At 36.3% G+C, this 19,772-nt stretch overlaps 1 protein-coding gene across 9 annotated transcripts in view; it reads right to left on the bottom strand.

Annotated features, from left to right (window-relative positions):
• CDC42BPA (CDC42 binding protein kinase alpha) overlaps nt 1–19,772 on the bottom strand; it is a 149,016-nt gene that overhangs the window by 58,870 nt on the left and 70,374 nt on the right. For 7 of the 9 annotated variants that reach the window (XM_027453658.3, XM_027453660.3, XM_027453661.3 and 4 more), the window contains exons 7-15: nt 15,265–15,358; nt 14,536–14,736; nt 13,706–13,954; nt 11,252–11,331; nt 10,031–10,197; nt 9,050–9,172; nt 3,349–3,482; nt 1,520–1,762; nt 1,159–1,269 (exon numbers count right to left, since the gene is read on the bottom strand). In XM_027453658.3, the coding sequence (XP_027309459.1) occupies nt 1,159–1,269; nt 1,520–1,762; nt 3,349–3,482; nt 9,050–9,172; nt 10,031–10,197; nt 11,252–11,331; nt 13,706–13,954; nt 14,536–14,736; nt 15,265–15,358 (1,402 nt within the window). The remainder of the gene's footprint in view (nt 1–1,158; nt 1,270–1,519; nt 1,763–3,348; nt 3,483–9,049; nt 9,173–10,030; nt 10,198–11,251; nt 11,332–13,705; nt 13,955–14,535; nt 14,737–15,264; nt 15,359–19,772) is intronic. The other 2 variants (XM_027453664.3, XM_072035491.1) reach the window with 1 other exon arrangement.

The raw sequence follows: 19,772 nt of genomic DNA, 5'->3' as shown, positions 1-19,772 counted from the left end.
GACCCAAAGCATACACACTGTATTGTGAAATGTTGGTAAGAAAGCTACAATTCCACTTGCCTATTCTGATAACGCTGCCTTGTTGTTACTAATCAGCTTACCATTTAATCTCAGTAAATCTCCAATAAATTCCTCACGCCTCCTAAACTGTTATACAAACTCTTTGTTGATGGTGAAGATTCATGAAAGCAGAACAAATGTCTTAATTTTCAGATAAGAATCTGAATTCAGAGCATCAGAAGCTTTATAAATCCAAATTTCATGAGGAATGAATTTCTTTATTTTCATTTAAGGAAGGTAGGCAAAATAAAAGAATGCATGTTAAAGAAAAAACAAACCAAAAAAACCCACAAACTTCTGTTAGTGACTTAATGTTGACAAATGTCCCAGAAAATTGGGAAAAATGACAAAACTGTTATTCATGTGAATTAAGACCAGAATAGACCTAACCTGACATTTTGCACAAAATGTTTAGACTTATCCTACTGGACAAAACACTGGGAACAGCATTTTGCTGTAAATGAACAAAAGTCCGTAAGGAGAAAACAAAAAACCTCATCCCGTTTTTGAGAAAGCCTGTGTTCTTCAGAGCACCATATACAATGCTAAGGCACAGAATAAAATAACAGTTAATATTCTTGACTTACTTAAAATTCTGTTTCTGAAAACACAAGCATGTGTGAACAATCTAATCAAAATTAATTCAACACTAAATACACTAAAACTTCTCCTTCATGGCTACATCAGTTGACTCCTACTTTGAACAGGAAAATAGGTTTCTTCACTTACAATATAATACATTAAAAACCTATACAGAAACCCACACAGGCTGCAAGTGCATCTTAAATAGTCAGCTACCCTCCATTAAAAATGCTTTTACCGGGTAAACAAAGTAATAATGGAAGCAATTTGTTTAAAAAAAAAAAAATCAAGTATTGAGAAATACTTCAGTTGGCTGTAACACATTGGTCTGAAAACTGCAACAGGCAAATATTCACTTTTCTCAACAATAATGCGATTCATGCTTGCATTAATATTCAGCATCAACTGGAGTGTCAAACTAACAATATCCTTTTGTCTTACATCTGAAAGCAATCATACAGATCCAGTACTAGTTGACAAGCAAGTCTGCAGGTACCAGTATCTGAACACACTAACCTTTAGCCCTTCTACTTCACTTTCCAACTCTTTAGAGTACTGCTCGCTCTTCTCTCGCAATTTCCTGTCTTTGGATGCTTCAGCAGCTGCAGCTTCAGCTTGGACTTCCAGCTACAAAAATACACAATTTTTAATAGGCAGAATTCTTATATTTTATCAAAACCTATTGATGATTTTCAATAAGAAAGACAGATCTTCAGCACTAACCTGGACACTTCAAATTCTTAGAAAATAAAATTGGTACTGTTTGAAATAACAAAGACATAAAGATTCACAGATAACATTCAACAAATACATTTTTTGGAAAACCTTACATAAAACTACAGTTTCATAGATTCTAAACAGTCTTCTCACTACTTACTTCTTTTTTTAGTCTCTCTGTTCTGCGTAACTCTTGCCTTAAACTTTCTACTTTTTGCATCACCACTTCCATTTCTTCCTCCTTATCTCGGAGCTGGCGGGCAAGCTTTTGTTTTTGAGAGTGCAAGTCTGTCAGCCGCTCGTTCATCTCTGAGAACTCCTGCATTGCCAATTTCCGCTGGCTGTGTGCATCTTTCAACTCTTTGGCTTGGGATTTTAATCTGTCACTAGACTCTGCCAGTTCCTACAGTTTAAAGAAAGAATTAAGTAATAAACCTAGAAAGCTGTAAGGCCAATTCTCTGGATGTGCATCTAAAACCTCCAGAGTGAACAGAAACTAATGCATCTACAATACAGATTGTATGCTTCTATAAGTAAGGTAAGAAGCCAGGTTTTACTACTGAAGTCAGTTAAACTGCACGAACTTAATCAAAGTGTGAATTTGCTCTTCAATACAAAGGCTTTCAAGCACTCACATTAAAACATAAAAATACCTTGCTATCTTAAAAAATGTCATTGGCATAGTATTTCACGAACTGTGTAAATTAATAAAAATAATAGCATTCATCTCAATTTTTAAAAAAGGCTTCTGCATGAAGTGAATGGAGAACTCTGGTCTATGAAAATTTCTACTTTAAAAGCTTTTAAAAACTGACCTACACATTGGCAATCATTTCCACACACTACACCATAATATAAATTTTACAGAATGTTTCAGGCAACAGAACACTGTGTTTAACAATAATATATGATAATCATTCTTTTACAAGAACCCACATGAAAAACAGCCAGTGATGCGATACCCCTAGAGTGAAAAACCTTCACAAAGCTTGCTGTTGTCTTAGATCTGTTTTATTACACTATGAATGAAGGATCACAATAGTTAATATGGTTTAAAAATGTTCAGCCAAATTGGAGAAGAACAAAGAAGCAAGGAAAAAGTAAGTCTAAGGATGAAAAGTGGCTGGAAGAATTAATATTTGGCACTGTTGACATTATACAAATTTAAAAGCATTTTCTGAGATGTCCAAATCACTATGGGTTGTTTTAGAATACAGATAGTCCTTCTTAGACAAACTGGCAGTTCTTAAGGTTTTTAAAACCTTATGAGTTAAAAGTTAACTCATAAGTTAAAATTAACTTATGAGTTTAATGTGTTAAATACAGATGGCAGATAAACATTGAACGTGGACTCTACAATACTGTGCTAATACAAATAATGATGAGAGGCAAACTAATGTATTTTGCACCAAACTGTATTTTCAAATTGATTTAATCATGAAGGCAAAGTAGCCACAGAAGTCAGTATTTTATTAAATAAGAAAATTAGGAATTAGGGAGATAGAGAAAACTAAAATCAGAAAAATAATTTTTCAGTTTTCATATTTGGTGTATTTTTCACATCTCCCTTCTTGGAACATTTCCATGCCACATCCCTAACAGTAAATTCTGAACATTTTTTTCCTGATACAGCCTCACTCTTATTTCAGAATAAAATAGTTGTCTGAAATAGTTCTTCTCTTCTCCATCTTCTAATCACTCTAATTATAATCTTAATCTGAGAGTACAAAACCTTCATTGCAACCATTCAGCAATTTGGATCATAGAGCAGTTTATTATCTGGAATTAGTCACTTAGGACCATCCAGCAATCCTACATACAATGCTTTAAATACTCTCCTTGTCTTAAAAAAAGTCAGAAAGCAAAGTAGGTCACATTAAACATTTGTTACCTACTCATTAATTTTACACTAAAAAGTTATTTTAAGCAAAATTAAAAAGTAAAAATAGTCTTTAGGATTTAGAATAGTCACTGACAAAACACTTTTACCTTATTAAGATCTTCTCTCTCTTGCTTCAGTGTTCTGACTTGTTTCTCAAAAGCCTTTATTTGTCTGGAAGCATCATCCAACTCCCGCCTTGCAGTGCTGGCCTCTTCAAGTTGCTGTTCTAGCTGATCAGAATCTAGAAAAAGCAACATATTTCTAAATATGTTAAGGAAAAAGTTATTATAGAATAGCATACTAGCTGTTCAGTAGCCTCTTCAGTATTTATTTTGGTTTCAAATTAACACAAACTAATGCAATTCTTACCTGGCTTTACAATAGGGACTAGTTGGTTTCAACTGCCATATCTGCTTTTAACAGAATAGAATAGGTCACAGCTTGATGCAACACAACGTAGAAAATGACAGCTTGCCTTTCCACATTGTAATAATCACACCTTACACATAATTCTGTAGTGCATGCTGTAACGTATACATTTGACTGGTGCACACCATAGAATCATAGAAACACAAGGCTGGAAAGGACCTACAAGATCATCTAGTCCAACTGTCCTCCTATCACCAATACGACCCACTAAGCTACTAAATTTATCTCGTAGCACCTTTTCCAGGCCCTTCTTGAATACTGTGAGGAAGTGCGACTCCAGCAGCTCCCTGGGCAGGCCGCTCCAGCGCCTGACCACTCTTTGAAAGAAAAAGTTTTTCCTGCTATCTAATCTAAATCTCCCCAGGTGCAACTTGTGGCCATTTCCTTGAGTCCTATCATTAGTTATCTGAGAGCAGAGGCCAACCCCCTTCTCATCACAGTCTCCTTTCAGGCACTTCCCAGCTCCCTCAGCCGCTCCTCACAGGACTTGTGCTCCTGGCCCTTCACCAGCTTCATAGCCCCTCCAGGGCCTCGATGTCCTTCTTGTGGTGAGGGGCCCAAAGCTGAGCACAGCACTCGAGGTGCAGCCTCACCAGAGCAGAATACAATGGGACGATCACCTCCCTGCTCCTGCTGGCTATGCTATTTCTAATACAGGCCAGGATGTTGTTGGCCTTCTTGACCACCTGGGCACACTGCTGGCTCACGTTCAGCTGAGCACTGATCAACTCTCCCAGGTCCCTTTCCTCTTCACAGTCTTCTAGCCACTCTGCCCCAAGCCTATCACACTGCATGGGGTTGTTGTGGCCAAAGTGCAAGGACCAGGCGCTTGGCCTTGTTAAACCTCATCCCATTCGCCTCAGCCCAGCAGTCCAGCCTATCCAGATCCCTCTGAAGGGCCACCCTGCCCTCAGGCAGATCAACTCTACCTCCCAGTTTGGTGTCATCTTCAAACTTACTGAGGGTGCGCTCAATCCCCTCATTCAGGTCATCAATAAAGATATTACACAAGATAGGCCCCAGTACCGACCCCTGGGGGACATCACTTGTAACGGGATGTCAGCTGGACTTAGCTCCATTAACCACAACCCGCTGGGCACGGTACTCCAGCCAGTTCTTTGCCCAGAGAAGAGTGTACCTGTCCAGGCCACGGGCAGCCAGTTTCCCCAGGAAAATACTGTGGGAGACCATGTCAAAGGCTTTGCTGAAGTCTAAGTAGACTACATCAACAGCCCTTCCCTCACCTAGTCTGGTCACACAGTCATAAAAGGAGACAATGTTGGACCAGCATGACCTGCCTTTCGTGAACCCGTGCTGGCTGGGCCAATGATACTTAATGATATCATGATACCTAATATATCTTTCCTTACAGTGTATCATAACTATAAAGAGTTTCCTTCTCCCCACGAACTCCCCCAGAAAGAATCAGCAAAAGTAACCAATCCAAGAGAGAGCTGGTAAACATTCTCCTGTTCATACACTTAAAATTAACTCCAGAAGATTTTACTTACTTCTAGTATAAAAACCATTTGTATTTATGTGACCTACTTTACTACTCTAAGTACAGAAAAACTACTACACCATTTTCTTACTGTCATTTATACAATGAAAGTACATTTCTATGACACAGCTAAATAATGTCATATTAATACTCTCAAATGCTTTAATATAAAAAGCTGGCAACCATAAAATATAACAGAAAACTGAAAATTTCTGGATAGTGTTTTCTTTCTAGCTTGTCACTTAAAAACACATATTTAAAGCAAGATATATGTGAAGGTGGGTTAATTCTGATTTCTAAAGTCAAAGGCAAAATGCCTTGATACTTCATAGTTGTGGCAGGACTTCAGATTGTATGTATTTATCCACAGAACAAGGACCCATCCATACTCTTGATAAGAGCCGTTTACAGCCTTTTCATAAATGCAACCCTAAGAGACTGACTCTTAGGGAAATCAAATAAAAAAATACATTTTGAGGAACCGTAATTTCTGAAACACAAGAATTTTATAAGTAAAAGAATACCATTACCTTGTACTCATACAAATATTCAGTATCATTTTAATTCATTAACTCTTGTTTAAAAATTTAAAGGAATGCATTTAAATAAGAGATGTAGCTCAAAGACATAAATTATTAACTGGCTGCCTTACATAGGCTACTCTGAAGTCACCAGCAAAAAGAAAGTTTATATATGGCTCTGCTGATCCAAGATAAATCTCTCCTCTGTGCATGAACTACTTTGTTCCATAGCTCTGTTTTTTTCTTCTGTTCCTGCCTTTTACATATTTGGCAATGTTAAAGATTCCTCAAAGATTTCTCCTATGTAACTTACAGAACAAAAATTACAACTTTGACCTCAACTAGTGAAAGCATATGCTAGCTTGTCATTACCCGAAAAAATAGGCAGACAAAAAAAAAAAATCGTATTTTTCTAAGGTTCCCCTGGTTACACTCTTTAATTTGACACAATTTTACATTCATTTTTATTACCTTTTTAAATGTGTGTTTACACTTAGAGTTCCAGAAGAGGCAGCAGAACAGGTTAAAGACTATAAAAGCTGGTTGTAACATGTGAGTAGTAAACGGTAATTTTCCTTCTAAGCACTCTAGCTGTTGCTCACATTTTAGCTAATATATGCAAACACTCACCGAGGAAGTTACTGCATTACATTTAATTGCCCAAGAGATGAGCCAAAAGCGTAACGTTCAGCTCTGCACCTGAACTGAACCTTCTTAAAAGTTCATCAGTTCTAGACTTGGAAATATAGATATTTTAAAGGTCATCCAGTAAGCTGGAAAATAGCTCCCCTAAATCTAAATCTGCATGCACTCAGACATGACCATCATCTGGTTTGTGCCTGTCTTATGTCAGTAACTTAGTTTTAAAATCTATTTCTTAAAAAAAAAAAAAAAAACAAAAAAAAAAACCAAACAAACCAAAACACCACACACATCGACCGTAAGATCAAGTAAAATACAACATTCTCTCTTCCCAATTTTATGAAATTAACTTGGATTAGCTACAACTCAAGGCACATGAGTGCCTTCTATTTGTAATGTCTGGACCTTGCAAGGCATTCCAATATATACTGGGACAGTTATGTGGTGACTAGGCATGAATTAGATGACTGTACGTCTTCCTTATTTGATCACATTTTTCACTTCCAACCCAAAAACCAAAAGCGCATGTTTGTAGGAATAAATATATAAATATGTATGTGATACGAAACAGAAAATTCTTAATGGTACTTAAGGGAAAATAATATTAATTAATATTCTCAATATTAGCTGCCTTTACCAGACACTGAATTCTTTTATAAATAGAAATGGGTATCAGTTGTGTTGGAGAATGTTCCACACTGTTTTGTTTTGTGTTTTTTTTTTTTTAATACCAAAGAAAGAGAGTAATATCTGCAAGGATGCACTAAAATCTGAGCTGCAGCTCAGTAAGTCAAGAGGAAAATATGAGTTAAAGCTGACTTTGTTGCTTTTCTATATATGCATGTTCTTATGAAAAAACTGTTCTAATGAATGTTGCTTTTCACTGGCCCCAAGGAACCAAAACTGGAGCTGAGTGTTGTTGCAGAACAGAGATTTCTGATCATGTCTTGCCTTTCCTCGTTACAGCAACAATTGGAAGGACATCTGGCTGGAGAACAGCTTCACAAAAACCTTTGTTCTGACACAGCACCAACAGGACATTACTCAGACTAGTGAGATCCTCCCTGAGCTACTTAAGCCACGTTCACATCCAAAAAATAATGCTTATGATACAACGCAAAACTGCTACATCATGCCAGAGAATCTGTCCAACTGTACATCTGTAACACAGACTTTTTCAGACCACACAATTTTAGCATAATATAATCGATGTGCTACAATCTGCAATTCATATATAGTGTGCTTCTGCCCTGTAACATAGCAGCAGAGTCTAAACACAGCAACTAAAATGTCTGGAAGTTAATTTCCAGTTATTCTTTCTATGGGTGTCCCTGCTGGCATTCCTGAAGGAAGTGAATGACGCTTTTTCACAAATACAAACCAGAACAACTTTTTTTTTTTTTTTAGTTTCTTTGACCCTTTTCTCACTGCATTTTCCCTCGCCACAGGTAACCTACAGTTATACAAGTAGATTTCAATCTACCATATCTGATTTTTCTCTCATAAAATGCACACTTTCTCCTGTTTGGGTTGACAAGAAAAGTAGGATTTGTCCTCCTTCTTTCTACATTCCTAGTCTCAATACGTAACAATCTCCATCAATCTTGTTAATTTTCCTAAATAAAAATCTCTAGAAATTCTAAAAATATGGTGAATCTGGGAGAGTAAGGATAGCAAAGATGAATTTGGATATACTGAATTTCCTTGACTCTCCATAAATGTTTCCAGTAGCCTCTTTCAAAACACAGGATACTGCACTAGGTAGATCTTTGCTTTTAACCAGTTTGAGAGTTCTAAAAAATCATAAAATTACATTAATTTAAGAAATTCAGCTCTTTACCTGCACAAATTTCAAAAATGCTTTTCAAGCTTAAGGTTCTTTCAAGCTTAAAGTACTTTTTTTGTGTGTGTGTGTGTGTGTGTATGTTGGCAGGGGTTGTTTTTCTTTCTTATTGAATTGTCCTTATGTCAACCTTGAGTTCTTGCACTTTCCCATTTTCTTCCCCATCCCACCATGGGCAGGAGGAGTGAGTAAACAGATGTGCGGCATTTAGCTGTCTACTGGGTTAAACCACAAACTAAATATTTTTCAGACTGTTAAAACTGCTAGACTGAAGTCTTCATCCCTCAAGTTTGTTTAGCCATGTAAGCAAGAATCAATACCTTCCTTCTTTCCAGTTTACTATCTATGTAACTGCACATAAAACGAGAAATTCTAAGGTATGCTACAGTGGCTTGTAAATAACAGCAAAGTGACTTTGACTTGTAAAATGACAGCCATGAGTTTTGATAGAGCAAAAAATAACCAAGCAATTGCTCTATCTATACCTGCACTACATTCTTGGAAGGAAAAAAACAAAACAAAAAAACACAAGGAAGCACAGAGGAAATTTGTCATGGTTTCAGATTCTGACGTAGAGCCTGATTCGCATCCATGTAAATTAGCAATACCACAATTTAAAACCAGTGGAAATTCACCACTAATGGTAACAGCAGAAGTCACTGAAATTTCCTCTCCCTTGCAACTGGAATTACTCAAGAACTAAGTACTAAGCTGCATTTGAAAAAAATGTTGCACCACAACTGAGAAGCAAACAATAAAATGAGAAATAAAAATAGATTAGAAAATTCTTTAAAAGGAGAGCACTGGGGGAAAAAGATCTTGTCAAATTACTCTTTACTGTTACAGTTGTTACATTAATATTTATAACTTACCTGTTACCTGTTTCTTCAACTTTTCAATTTCTTCTTTTAAGCTTTTAATTTCTAAATCTTTGCTTGCTGTAATTGGGCCATCCACTGTTGAATACTGCAGAGCCTGGACTGTCTGGGTGGACTCTAAAAACAGATGTAAGAGAGAAGAACCAATTACAATGTCTGACATTTAGGTGGTCAGAAGGGTATTACTGGTTAATTAAGACATGCCAAAAAGGCCCTCTACTGAGGCATTTTACATGTATGCACTTAAGGCCATATCCCAGACATTAACACCTAACACGCAGACTCAAAACCTTAAAGCGAAAACAGCAATGAGGTAGAAATTTAAATTATGACGAATATTTCGGAAAACTACAGTTGTAATTATTATTAAATGCCTCTACAGATCTAATAAAAAAACATGTTTCTTTTTTCCCCCAGAACAATAGGAAACAACATACACCGTTGAGAATTCAAGCACTGCATTAGGTTACACAGTCATTTATGTGTCAAAAATCTTTTCCAGCCTCCAGCAAGACCAAGTCTTACTCCTGTAATAAAACTATATATGTCTACAGATTAGGATGCTATGATTTATAATTTCTAATGGCTAATGGTCAATTTTTTCAGGATGCTATGATGCCAATTATTTTCAGGATGCTACGACATATAATTTCTGATGAGTAGGGACCGATTACTTTTGGCAACTGTCAACTGGACAAATTAAGTTCTTAGAGATTTTTACAATTAAATCTTTACGCCAGAATGGTTATATACGACATAGTGCAAGCAGTGTTAGCATGTTTTAAGAAGTTGCATACATAGGATATTTCAAGCATAAAGACTAATAGAAGTTTAATATGTCAACAGAAATAAGAGATATTTTTTTTCTTCTAGAAAGCATTCCATGAGTTATATTTTTTTTCTCCACTGAATAAACTGTGCTTCACATAACAGAAAGCTAATTAAGTCAAAATCATGACTGAAAGATTTTTCTACCTTGCAGTTTTCTACTAAGTTCAAGCTTTTCCTGTTCTAGACGTCTTATTCTCCTCTCATAAGCTTCTGTTGCTAAACTGTCCTCCAAAGTTCTTTGGATACTCGCATCAAGATCCATGGAGGGTGGTCCAGCTGTCAGTCTGAGACAGCTGCGGTCTGAAAGCACACTGGGAAAGAAAATAAAACAGTATTTGATTTTACAACAGGATGTGTTTAAAATTTAAAAAACAAACAGTAAAGTTGTTTAAATTGTGAATAACTACGTAAATCATTACACAATAAAATAATACTTTGTCAATATGCGCTTAATAAAACTTGAATTCATTTCTACCTAGCATGACTGATATCCCCAATGCATTTTTAATAATATAAAAGTGAATAAACTCCTGATTAAAAATGACCATTACAGACAGTTCAAGTTAGCTTCCAGACAGCAAAAAGTGATTGTCTAAATAGTAAGATTATAGTAACAGTTCATTTTAAAATTATTCATCAAGTTTGCCAACTACTTTACTTATGACAACTACAACAAATGGCGTGAAATTATCACATGAAAATCAGAGCATCCACATATCAGAAATACTGTGAGGCCTTGGTTTTGGGTATACTCATTTACACATACTGCTACTTATGCAAATAATCCTTTTGAAGTCTACAGGTCATCTGACATAACCAGTACTAAGCAAGTTTGCAGAAACATGCCTGGCTTTTCAATAGTTGTAATCATTTATAAATATAAGTAAATAATGATTAAGGAAGAGTACGTAGATTTTGTTGTTACTGTTTTACTTAGCAGTACAGATGACCATGACAAATACCACGTTAATACAAATTATCAATTAAGAGTATTTTTTTGTTGTTTCCATTCAAACTTACAATAGTTTCAAAGGACTAGAAATAAAACAGTTTTTAAAGACTTATAGGCCAAGTTCTCTCTGGGTCACATATCTGATCTTATCTTTGCCATAAGTGGTCAACTTCTTACACTGTCTGAAAAACACCATTTTCAACATAACACCCCTGAACACAGTTGGTGACCTTTACATTGATGTAAATTTTACCTGCAGAAGGTTCACTATTTTGGACATACAGCATTTTAGCTTATTCCCTGGTAATCTCCTCAGTATACCACATTCCTTTCTAATCTGTCTACTGTGGGTTTCAGAGAGAAACAGGATATTATGGAACTATCCTACTGACAATTTCAGAAATCTTACTTACCAGCTACTCGTGTATGTGAAACCCACAAATGGTAAATGATGGCCAGAAAATGCAGTGTGTGATGGTGGAGGCATTGTCTCCTAGAAAAACAACACAACAGTTGAGCAAGTAATATCCCACTGGATTAGAAAAATAATAAAAAAAGAGTTTAATCATGTGTGAAATGTTAGTGACAATATCATATTGACTAGATTCTCAGTCATCCTTACATACTGCTCAAATATGAAATGGCATCACCTAAATCTACCTATAATAGCTGGCAATATATAAAAATATAACATGCTGGCATAAAAATGTTTTTCTGATTAAACAGGCTATCACTGGAGGAAAGCGGAATATAATAAAGATTAAAAGACAATTGATTCCTTCCATTTTTCAAGAAGTTGTTAGCGCACACAGTATTTTTCATTCCCTCTTTTACTCCTTTCTGCTCTTCAGTCAGCAGGGCTTTTGCCCATAGATTTACCCCTTTTCTTAGTAGGCTCTCTCTATTTTGAGGGAACAATATTTAGACATTTTCTAGAAAAAAGTATTATAACAGGTTTTCTAACCTCATTAGAATTTTGAACATTTTTATCATCATTGTTCCTTTTCTCTGCCAGACAAATCAACAAACTTACAAACTACAAGACAAATCTTTGAGTTTCTCTTCAGGCTAAAACAACCCTGTTGCTACATTTCTGAACTCTTTTGAGTTCTAATATTCTTAAGTATATTGTTAAAAGTTTCCTGTTTAATCCCAAGATGCAAGGTTTATGTTGTTACACTACAGGTTGCCTCCCAGTCTGTCTTGCATAATGCCTGCTTACATAATGGTCATCAAAGGCAACCCCCTGTGAAGAAGCTTGTGACCCTGAAAGTGATAAAGCATTTGAAATAAAAGAAAATTTAATGCTGTTTTTTTTTTTTTTTTTTTTTTTTTTTCCTGAAATCAAACAGAGAAAGAAGAAGAGAACCAGTTGTACATGTTTTAATGTAAAATTTGGCAGGACAGAACAGGTAACAAGACTGTATTCAAAAGAAATCCAAAATTACTTCTTTGGTGGTGACATCAACTATATTACTTCACAAATTTGACCTTAAAACCTAGCAGAAAAATGATCTTCATATCAAAAAAGGCCCCTAGACAGGAGGAGCTTAGACAGTGTGAATAAGGTACAAAAAGTAATCAAGTTTTACAAACACCTGCTACAGACAGAATCCATTTTTACCACCCAATCCTGACAGTTGTCCCTGGACAAAATAATATGCAAATGTATTGGAAGATGGTATAAAAAAGTTGTAAGATAAAAATAGTTGTGAAGGGAAATGGGCAATACCAGATTCAAGTGGAGAACAACTGAGAATTAGGACTGCTTTATACACTGTAGCCACAGAATTTATTACTTTTCATATAGTTCAAGTTGAGAGTTTTTCCACCTCTTCCAGACATTTTGACATTCAGTATAAAAACTGATGAAAAAATTAAAAAATGCATGTTGTTCCTATATAGCTAGACTGATTTGCCTAATCCATCTGCTTGAAAGGTGTTCCATACCACATACCTCTACCACTGGATTTCATCTGGTTTTACTGTGCTGGTGGAAGAATGGGAATGCAAACAACAGTCATATCCTGGCTATATCAAGTCACGTTGACTAAAGCTTATCTGTGGGTCCAGGAAGCTCAGTGGAACTGAGAAGCATAAGCAGTTCAGAAAACAAAAGCAAAAGCACTGCAAATGCTTCACCTCACATGCAAACAACAGATTTCTGCACCTTTCAATAAATAAAAACGCATTTCCAAAGAGATGACACAAGGCATTCCTCTGACGCTAGGATCCCTATCATCTGTCAAAGGTCCTCTTTAAAAGCATAGAAACACTAAGATTGTTAAAAATCATCAGCTGCAAGCTTTTTAGCAAAGGCAAAATTATTTATTTCTCACTAAGATTGCTCCTGAAAAAAACAGCTGTAACATTTTTCCTAAATTTTCTAAAGCTCAACTTAAGTCAGAAAAGAAGCTTGAAAAATTTTAGTCCAAATGAACTGAGATTTGGCAGAGATACAAGCAATTACTGATACAGCACTACAACAAAATGCATTATGCAAACTTAATACAAAAACCAACAATGTTCTATTAGAAATTGTGGCTTGCAGACTATCTACATATCAATATATTATTATTTATAAAACCTGGACACTAAGAAGTTGTCACTGCAAATAAGTCATATTTGTGAGTGAGACATGTAAAGTTACAATGACTGTACAATATTTAACAGAAATTATCCCTACAGATATATACTTGGAGGATCAGACTACAAGCTGTGAATTTATACCCCCCTGCAGGTTCTTCAAAGCTTCGCTTATTTATTATTTGTGCAGAACATCATGAACACACAGAAATGAACTGCCATTTTGTCTTGTAAAGTATAAAACAAAAACACATTTGTCAAAATGTTAACTATATACTTACAGAATTTTTTAAGCAATCATCATCCACATCAAAGTTTGAGGTATCAGTGGGGCTGCTGACTTCTGGGATGTAAGGTGCGTCACAGTTTTTTATGTTATCCCAATCAATTCCAGCAAAAAATGGATGGTTCTTAAAGTCTTCTATCCCATTTTGCCCAAGTCGATGTTCTCTGCTACAAATGAGCCTTCGGATGAGGTCCTTTGCACTTTCAGAGACATCTGTCACTTGAGCAGGAAACTGAAACCTCTCCTTAAAAATTAAGATAAGAGCAAACAGTTTGTTACCACCAAAAAGTTGGAGAAATCACTCTTCTGAGTGTCTGAGTGAAAACTATTATGTAGAAAAACAAATCTGCAAATACGCATGTTCTTAAATTTACATAGTAAGGTTTCTAGGAAAAATACTTCTGACAAAAGATAGAACCTATTAAAAATGTATCTCCTAGATTTTCTTATTTGAATTTCTCTTAAACTGTTGGATTCTGCACAAGTGGAAGAACACTTAAGAATCTGCTGTATAGGCCAACCAGTAGAACCAACAGAAGAAAGTAACACAAGAGCAGCAATACAACGTATCCAAGACTTGTTCCATAGAGCAAACTAGCAGCCATGTTTCCAAATCCACATTTTAGCTTTGAACTGCTTTATCCCAAAGCAAAGCCATCTGCAATCCATAACCATAAACTCTATACAGAAACATACTTTATGTTCTACATTTATAAACATTGACATAATCATTACATAAAACCTCGTTTTTAAATACGCCTCCAAGTTACCCCATTGCTTATTAAAATTAGCTGAGAGAGAGACAGAAAGAGAAAATGCACTAACTTTGTGGTTCATTATTTTCCCATAGGTCTCCACCAAGGACTCAGCATAAAAGGGTGTTTCTCCATAAAGCATTTCATACATGCAAACGCCCAGGGACCACCAGTCACACTCAGGCCCATACTTCCCTTTTCCATCTTCCATGGCCTGTAAGATTTCTGGAGAGATGTAGTCTGGCGTTCCAACGGCCACTGAAGATTGGACCTGTAGAAGTTACATTTGCAGGACTAAAATCAACTTCCATCATTACAGACACTGCAGCTTGTGGCACTGTGCATGTATATAAACTTAGCCTAGTTTAACCTAAACACAAAAAAAAGCTTCTAAATTTATAAAAGAACACTTAAGCATCCAAGTTACTTCATTAATAGGCATTCCAATGACATTTTTTGATAAACTCTTATGAATATTTAATAAAAGAGAAAGAGAAACTGCCAAAGGTTAGTCTAGAGTTGTTATTGATTAATTAGGTTTTAGGGCACATATCACACCTGGGAGTGTTATATTTGAGATAATATATGTGATTACATATATTAACCAAAGCATTTTATGAACAGTAAGTCCAGACAGCATGCAGTAGTATTTTGAACTCAGGCTAGTTACATACCAATACCACTGCAATTCCATTTCATTTGACATCAGGCACCTTTTCTCTTTATTAACATACATTTTAGTGGCTAGCAAGGGACTGAGGAAAACGTGTTTATGAATATATCATTCTTTCTACTTTACCGTTCCATCTTCCATCAGTTTCAGACAAGAACCAAAATCTGCTAATCGAATATGTCCATTCATATCCATCAAAATGTTGTCTGGTTTAATATCCCTGCAAATAAAAAAAAACATTTCAGAATTAGTCCCCAAATGTATTGCATAACATATAGTCCAATCATTAACTCTGCAACACTATTTATCATCGGAAAACATTAAAGATCAGTAGATGGAATGCTATCACAAATCACATAACAAAATGTATACCAAGGGACATTTCATGACAGGGGCTGTACATCAAATCATACAATGCATATTGATTTTAGTAAGAATTGTGCAGTCAAACTCTTCTCACAGGTAGGAAAGGCAACTTTATTAGCTCTGAACTACAAGCATACAAAACTTTAAATCATCTGAAGAATTTTAGCGAAGTGCTCTCAAGTGAAAGATGAACACAAACACTGAAGACATAAAATGATCTCTAAGTTTTACTGTAGAACTGTAAGTTTTACTATAGTGTTAATGAAACACTAAAATAACTAACAGATTATTAAAATTAATGTATTTCTTCAGCATTTTTCTCTCAAATCTCAGCCCACTATGTATGTATGTCATGCTGCTGAAATAGACCAACAAAGCCATTGTACAAACTGCTGCAGCTCTGCTTGGCCAAAATCTGCATCTATCCCACTCAGGTCATGATACAAATGAAAAAATCCCTTCTAAATAGGCATCATAACAAACACTCCTTATTTTGCAAAATTGATGTGTTTGTGTGTTTGTTTTTTTTTTTTTTTTTTTTTTTGTCTACTGTTTTACAGATACCCAAGTATACTGAAATATAGATAAAGTATAGCAGAGTAGAGGGGGAGAATCACCTCCCTTGACCTGCTGGCCAAGCTTCTTTTGATGCCACACAGGATACAATTGGCTTTCTGGGCTGCAAGTGCACCCTGCCAGCTCATGTTGTTGTTCTAAACAATGCTTATTGCGGATTTATAATGGCAAAATTAGAAAGCCACCTTGAGTGGCATTATGGAAGCAATTGTGCAAAGCTCTCACCCTGTTACACCCAGTTATACACAGTTATACGCAGTCAGTGATAATTAACAGAGTACCATCATGTTGTTTTGACACAAGATTACTTTGTGAATTAAGGTTATCATGTATCAGTAAAGCCATTGGTTTTGTATCAGGCTTTTACTCCAATAAATATTTTCACATGGATATATCTATGCAATAATTCACATGTTGCACCTGGCTTTATAAACTACCTTTTATAAACATCTATTTACTGCAACTAACTTCAATCCTGATTCACTCACAACTTTTAAAAGTTAATTCACAAAAGCAGAAATGTTATTACAATTTACTTTTTTTTCCCCCCCCCCCCCCAGGTCTTTTCAAAGCAGTATTTGTATTTTAACTAAAATTGGCACAGGCACCTGACCACCCATGGTTTAAATGCAGCTGGCTTACCACAAAACCCTGTTTACTCCCGAAGCTGCAATCCTCCCATTCTTCAGGCCCGCTGCTGACCCAGTCACCAGAAGTGACAGCAGCAAAAGCCAGAGAGAAGTGACAAGCAGAGCTAGAACTTGCCAGCAGATCCCAGGTACCAACCGATGTGCAATTCTGCAGCTCTCCAGGGTCCCTGGGGTCACCGCAGTGACAGCACGGCTACTGATTTAATGCCTAACAACTTGTATCTTGTGACTTGAACAACAGATATCACAGAGCACGAAGAGCAGTGCTGGTATTGCCTCCAGGGCTCTCAATCTCTTCATTTTAAGTATAGGTAATATTGCTGGTATCTCAGATTCCCCGTGTAACCAGACCGACTCTCATGCAAGCAAAGCCACACCATTAACTTGAATGACACTCAGAAATCAGTTTCTGTTCTACTGTATCTTGGGAACCAAACAGATTGGCACACAAACCTTAGAAGGCTTTACAGCATAAAAACACAAGGTAAAAGCTCAATTTCAAAACACTAAGTGGCCCACGCTGAAAATAAATTTTAGCTGCCTTACAGAAATGTAGAAATGTTTATAAAATAACAACGAAATTCTATGTGAAATTAAACTTTTTGCATCGTGTGACATGGCATAATGAAGACATTTCATTACAAAGCAAATCATAAAAATTCACCAATCCCATTCTCTGAATAACATTCTCCCTCTTGAATTTTGCTGACTCTGAATACGCCAAAGAATTGCAACCTGCAGACTGCAGAAATAGTTTTATTTATTTTAGAGTGACCCACCAAAACCATGTTCCTAACTGAAAACAAACACATGCTATAGAGGCCTCTGGAAATGTAACTTCAGTATAAAACACTTTGTAAAAGCATGCAAGTTCCTCTTAGAAGCTGGCCCTAGTTCAAGCTAAACAAAAACATGAGTCACCTCGAGACTCCATTTTTCCATGTTTTATCTTTTAGTATGTTCCTAAGAGAAATAATAACAATAATTAGTATAATAAAACCAAACTGACCTCCTCCACCCCGTCTCACAAAATAGCAGAAAACATGAAAAAGCTCACTCTGTTTTCTGCACTATGCTAACACAGAACTGCAAACCTTGAAAGCACTCAGAGGAACACGTACTTCTTGCACAGTGAAGTTTGTGAGGCTCAGAAATAACTTTAGATGAGGAATTTTTACAGTTAAGGAAAAAGAAGCCAACTTCATGTACGTTATGGGGAAAAGTAATGTCATAAACCTTGCATCTCTGCTGAGCACTTTTTAGATTCCATTAAATTAAGAGCTTTACTCCAGGTTTTTGTTTTAAAGACGTTTTGAAGAAGTTTACTCCTTTGGTGATCAGAACTGATTTTTCTTCTCTTCTAAACAGAGCATGGTCTCCCCCATATTCCTTGGCTCATCCCAGTTCCCTTGGTGTATGCACTGGCCCCCGGTTCCACCTCAGCTTTAATTCTATTCCTATCACCTCCAAAGCTCACCTCAGAAACTGAGATGTCCAATCTTCCACAGCCCATCAAACCTGTATCACCTCCATTCTGATTTCATTCTTTCACTATCAGCTTCTTCTCTTTAATCCTAGTTTCCCTGCCTGTACACACGTAAACTTTTTTCTCCTAAGTTCTCAGCAGCCAGTATTTCCCTGTGGTCACTTCCCAGATTCCATTCCCACTCCCACTGGTTTCTTATTCCTCCAGTCCATACTTCCTCTGTCCTCTTGCTTCATTAACCTTTTGTTCTGCTACACAGAAATATTCTTTGGTACTGCAAGGTAGAGCAGTACTAACAAAGAGTATTCACACTGTCTCTAGAGTACTATTTACCATCATCTCCTGAAACTGCAGTGAAAGTCCCTTCGTTCTCAGAGCTCTGAAACAGAGCAAACCTGCAGAAGAAGAAAACTGCAAGGAACATAGGAGGCAATGGGTACAGGCTGTTAGAGACAGACGCAGCACAAAGCAGATCTGTTGCACAAGTTCTTTGCAAAGCACACCACAGTGGATTAATGGGGCATGGGTACCCACCATACCCAAAGAAGTAAATCCTTCCTTATATAGACTATATATCTACTCAGTACTGTCACCAGAGGTGGTGATCTAAGCACAGGCTGCTGTTCTGTTTTTTTGTTTGTTTGTATGAGTGACATACCAGCCTCAAAGGACCCAGAAGTCTCAAGCAAAGAAACTTCTTAAAACATACATTTGGTCATTTAAACCTTGACTCCAACACAGAGGACAGCCATGGGAGTGACTTGGAGTGACTTCTATTTCTTTCAGTTGCTTTAGCCTTGATTATAGGAGAAAATCAGTACTCAACAGCAGCTTGGACAAAGTGATGCAATTTGTATTGGTATTTTGCAGACTTTATTATTTGCTCCTGTTCAGCTGAGGAATGCCATAAGAACAACCTGTGTGACGCTGGCAACTTCACTTGTGCAGAAAACAGATGTGTGAAGGCTTCTAATAAAAACTGACAAAATCTTTAAAGAATCATTTTTCAAAATTCAGAATACTTCTTGGTTTAATGTGGGGAGCTGTTCATGCGTTAGATTGGCTTGTTTATCCGGATCACTCCACTCAACTCTCTTTAAAATAAGTTTACCTTCTTAAGCCATAATTAAAACTCAAACATTTTAGATACAAACTGTGTTAATATAAACAAAATTCTGAAATGAGACTACAGCAGACATTTGGATTATTGCCATATATTTTGATTTCTCTGTTAATGAGCCAGAGTAGAATTTCATTTGTTCGGTAAGACTTGAGAAAAAGTATTCCCTCTGAGACATCCTAAACCCATACATAGCACATTCCAGTTGCAAAACAAATACTTGTGAATCATTTTTTTTTCATGGATTAATTTCTGATACTGAACGAACCTTTACAAATCGTGAGGTCTTGCATATTGAAATTTGGGCTAGCTGATCTCCTGAAGTTCCTTGAATTACGAAACATGAACTATTTGATGATTTTGTGATTTCAAAGTGTACCTGTTCCTGAGGTTCACCTACGTCATTCTTTGCATCACTGAATCGATGTTATTCAGT

This window comes from Anas platyrhynchos, chromosome 3 (genome assembly GCF_047663525.1).
Source record: "Anas platyrhynchos isolate ZD024472 breed Pekin duck chromosome 3, IASCAAS_PekinDuck_T2T, whole genome shotgun sequence".
Classification (NCBI taxonomy): domain Eukaryota; kingdom Metazoa; phylum Chordata; class Aves; order Anseriformes; family Anatidae; genus Anas; species Anas platyrhynchos.
Note: the sequence above shows the minus strand (reverse complement) of the source record. Positions and strands in the feature narration are given on the sequence as shown.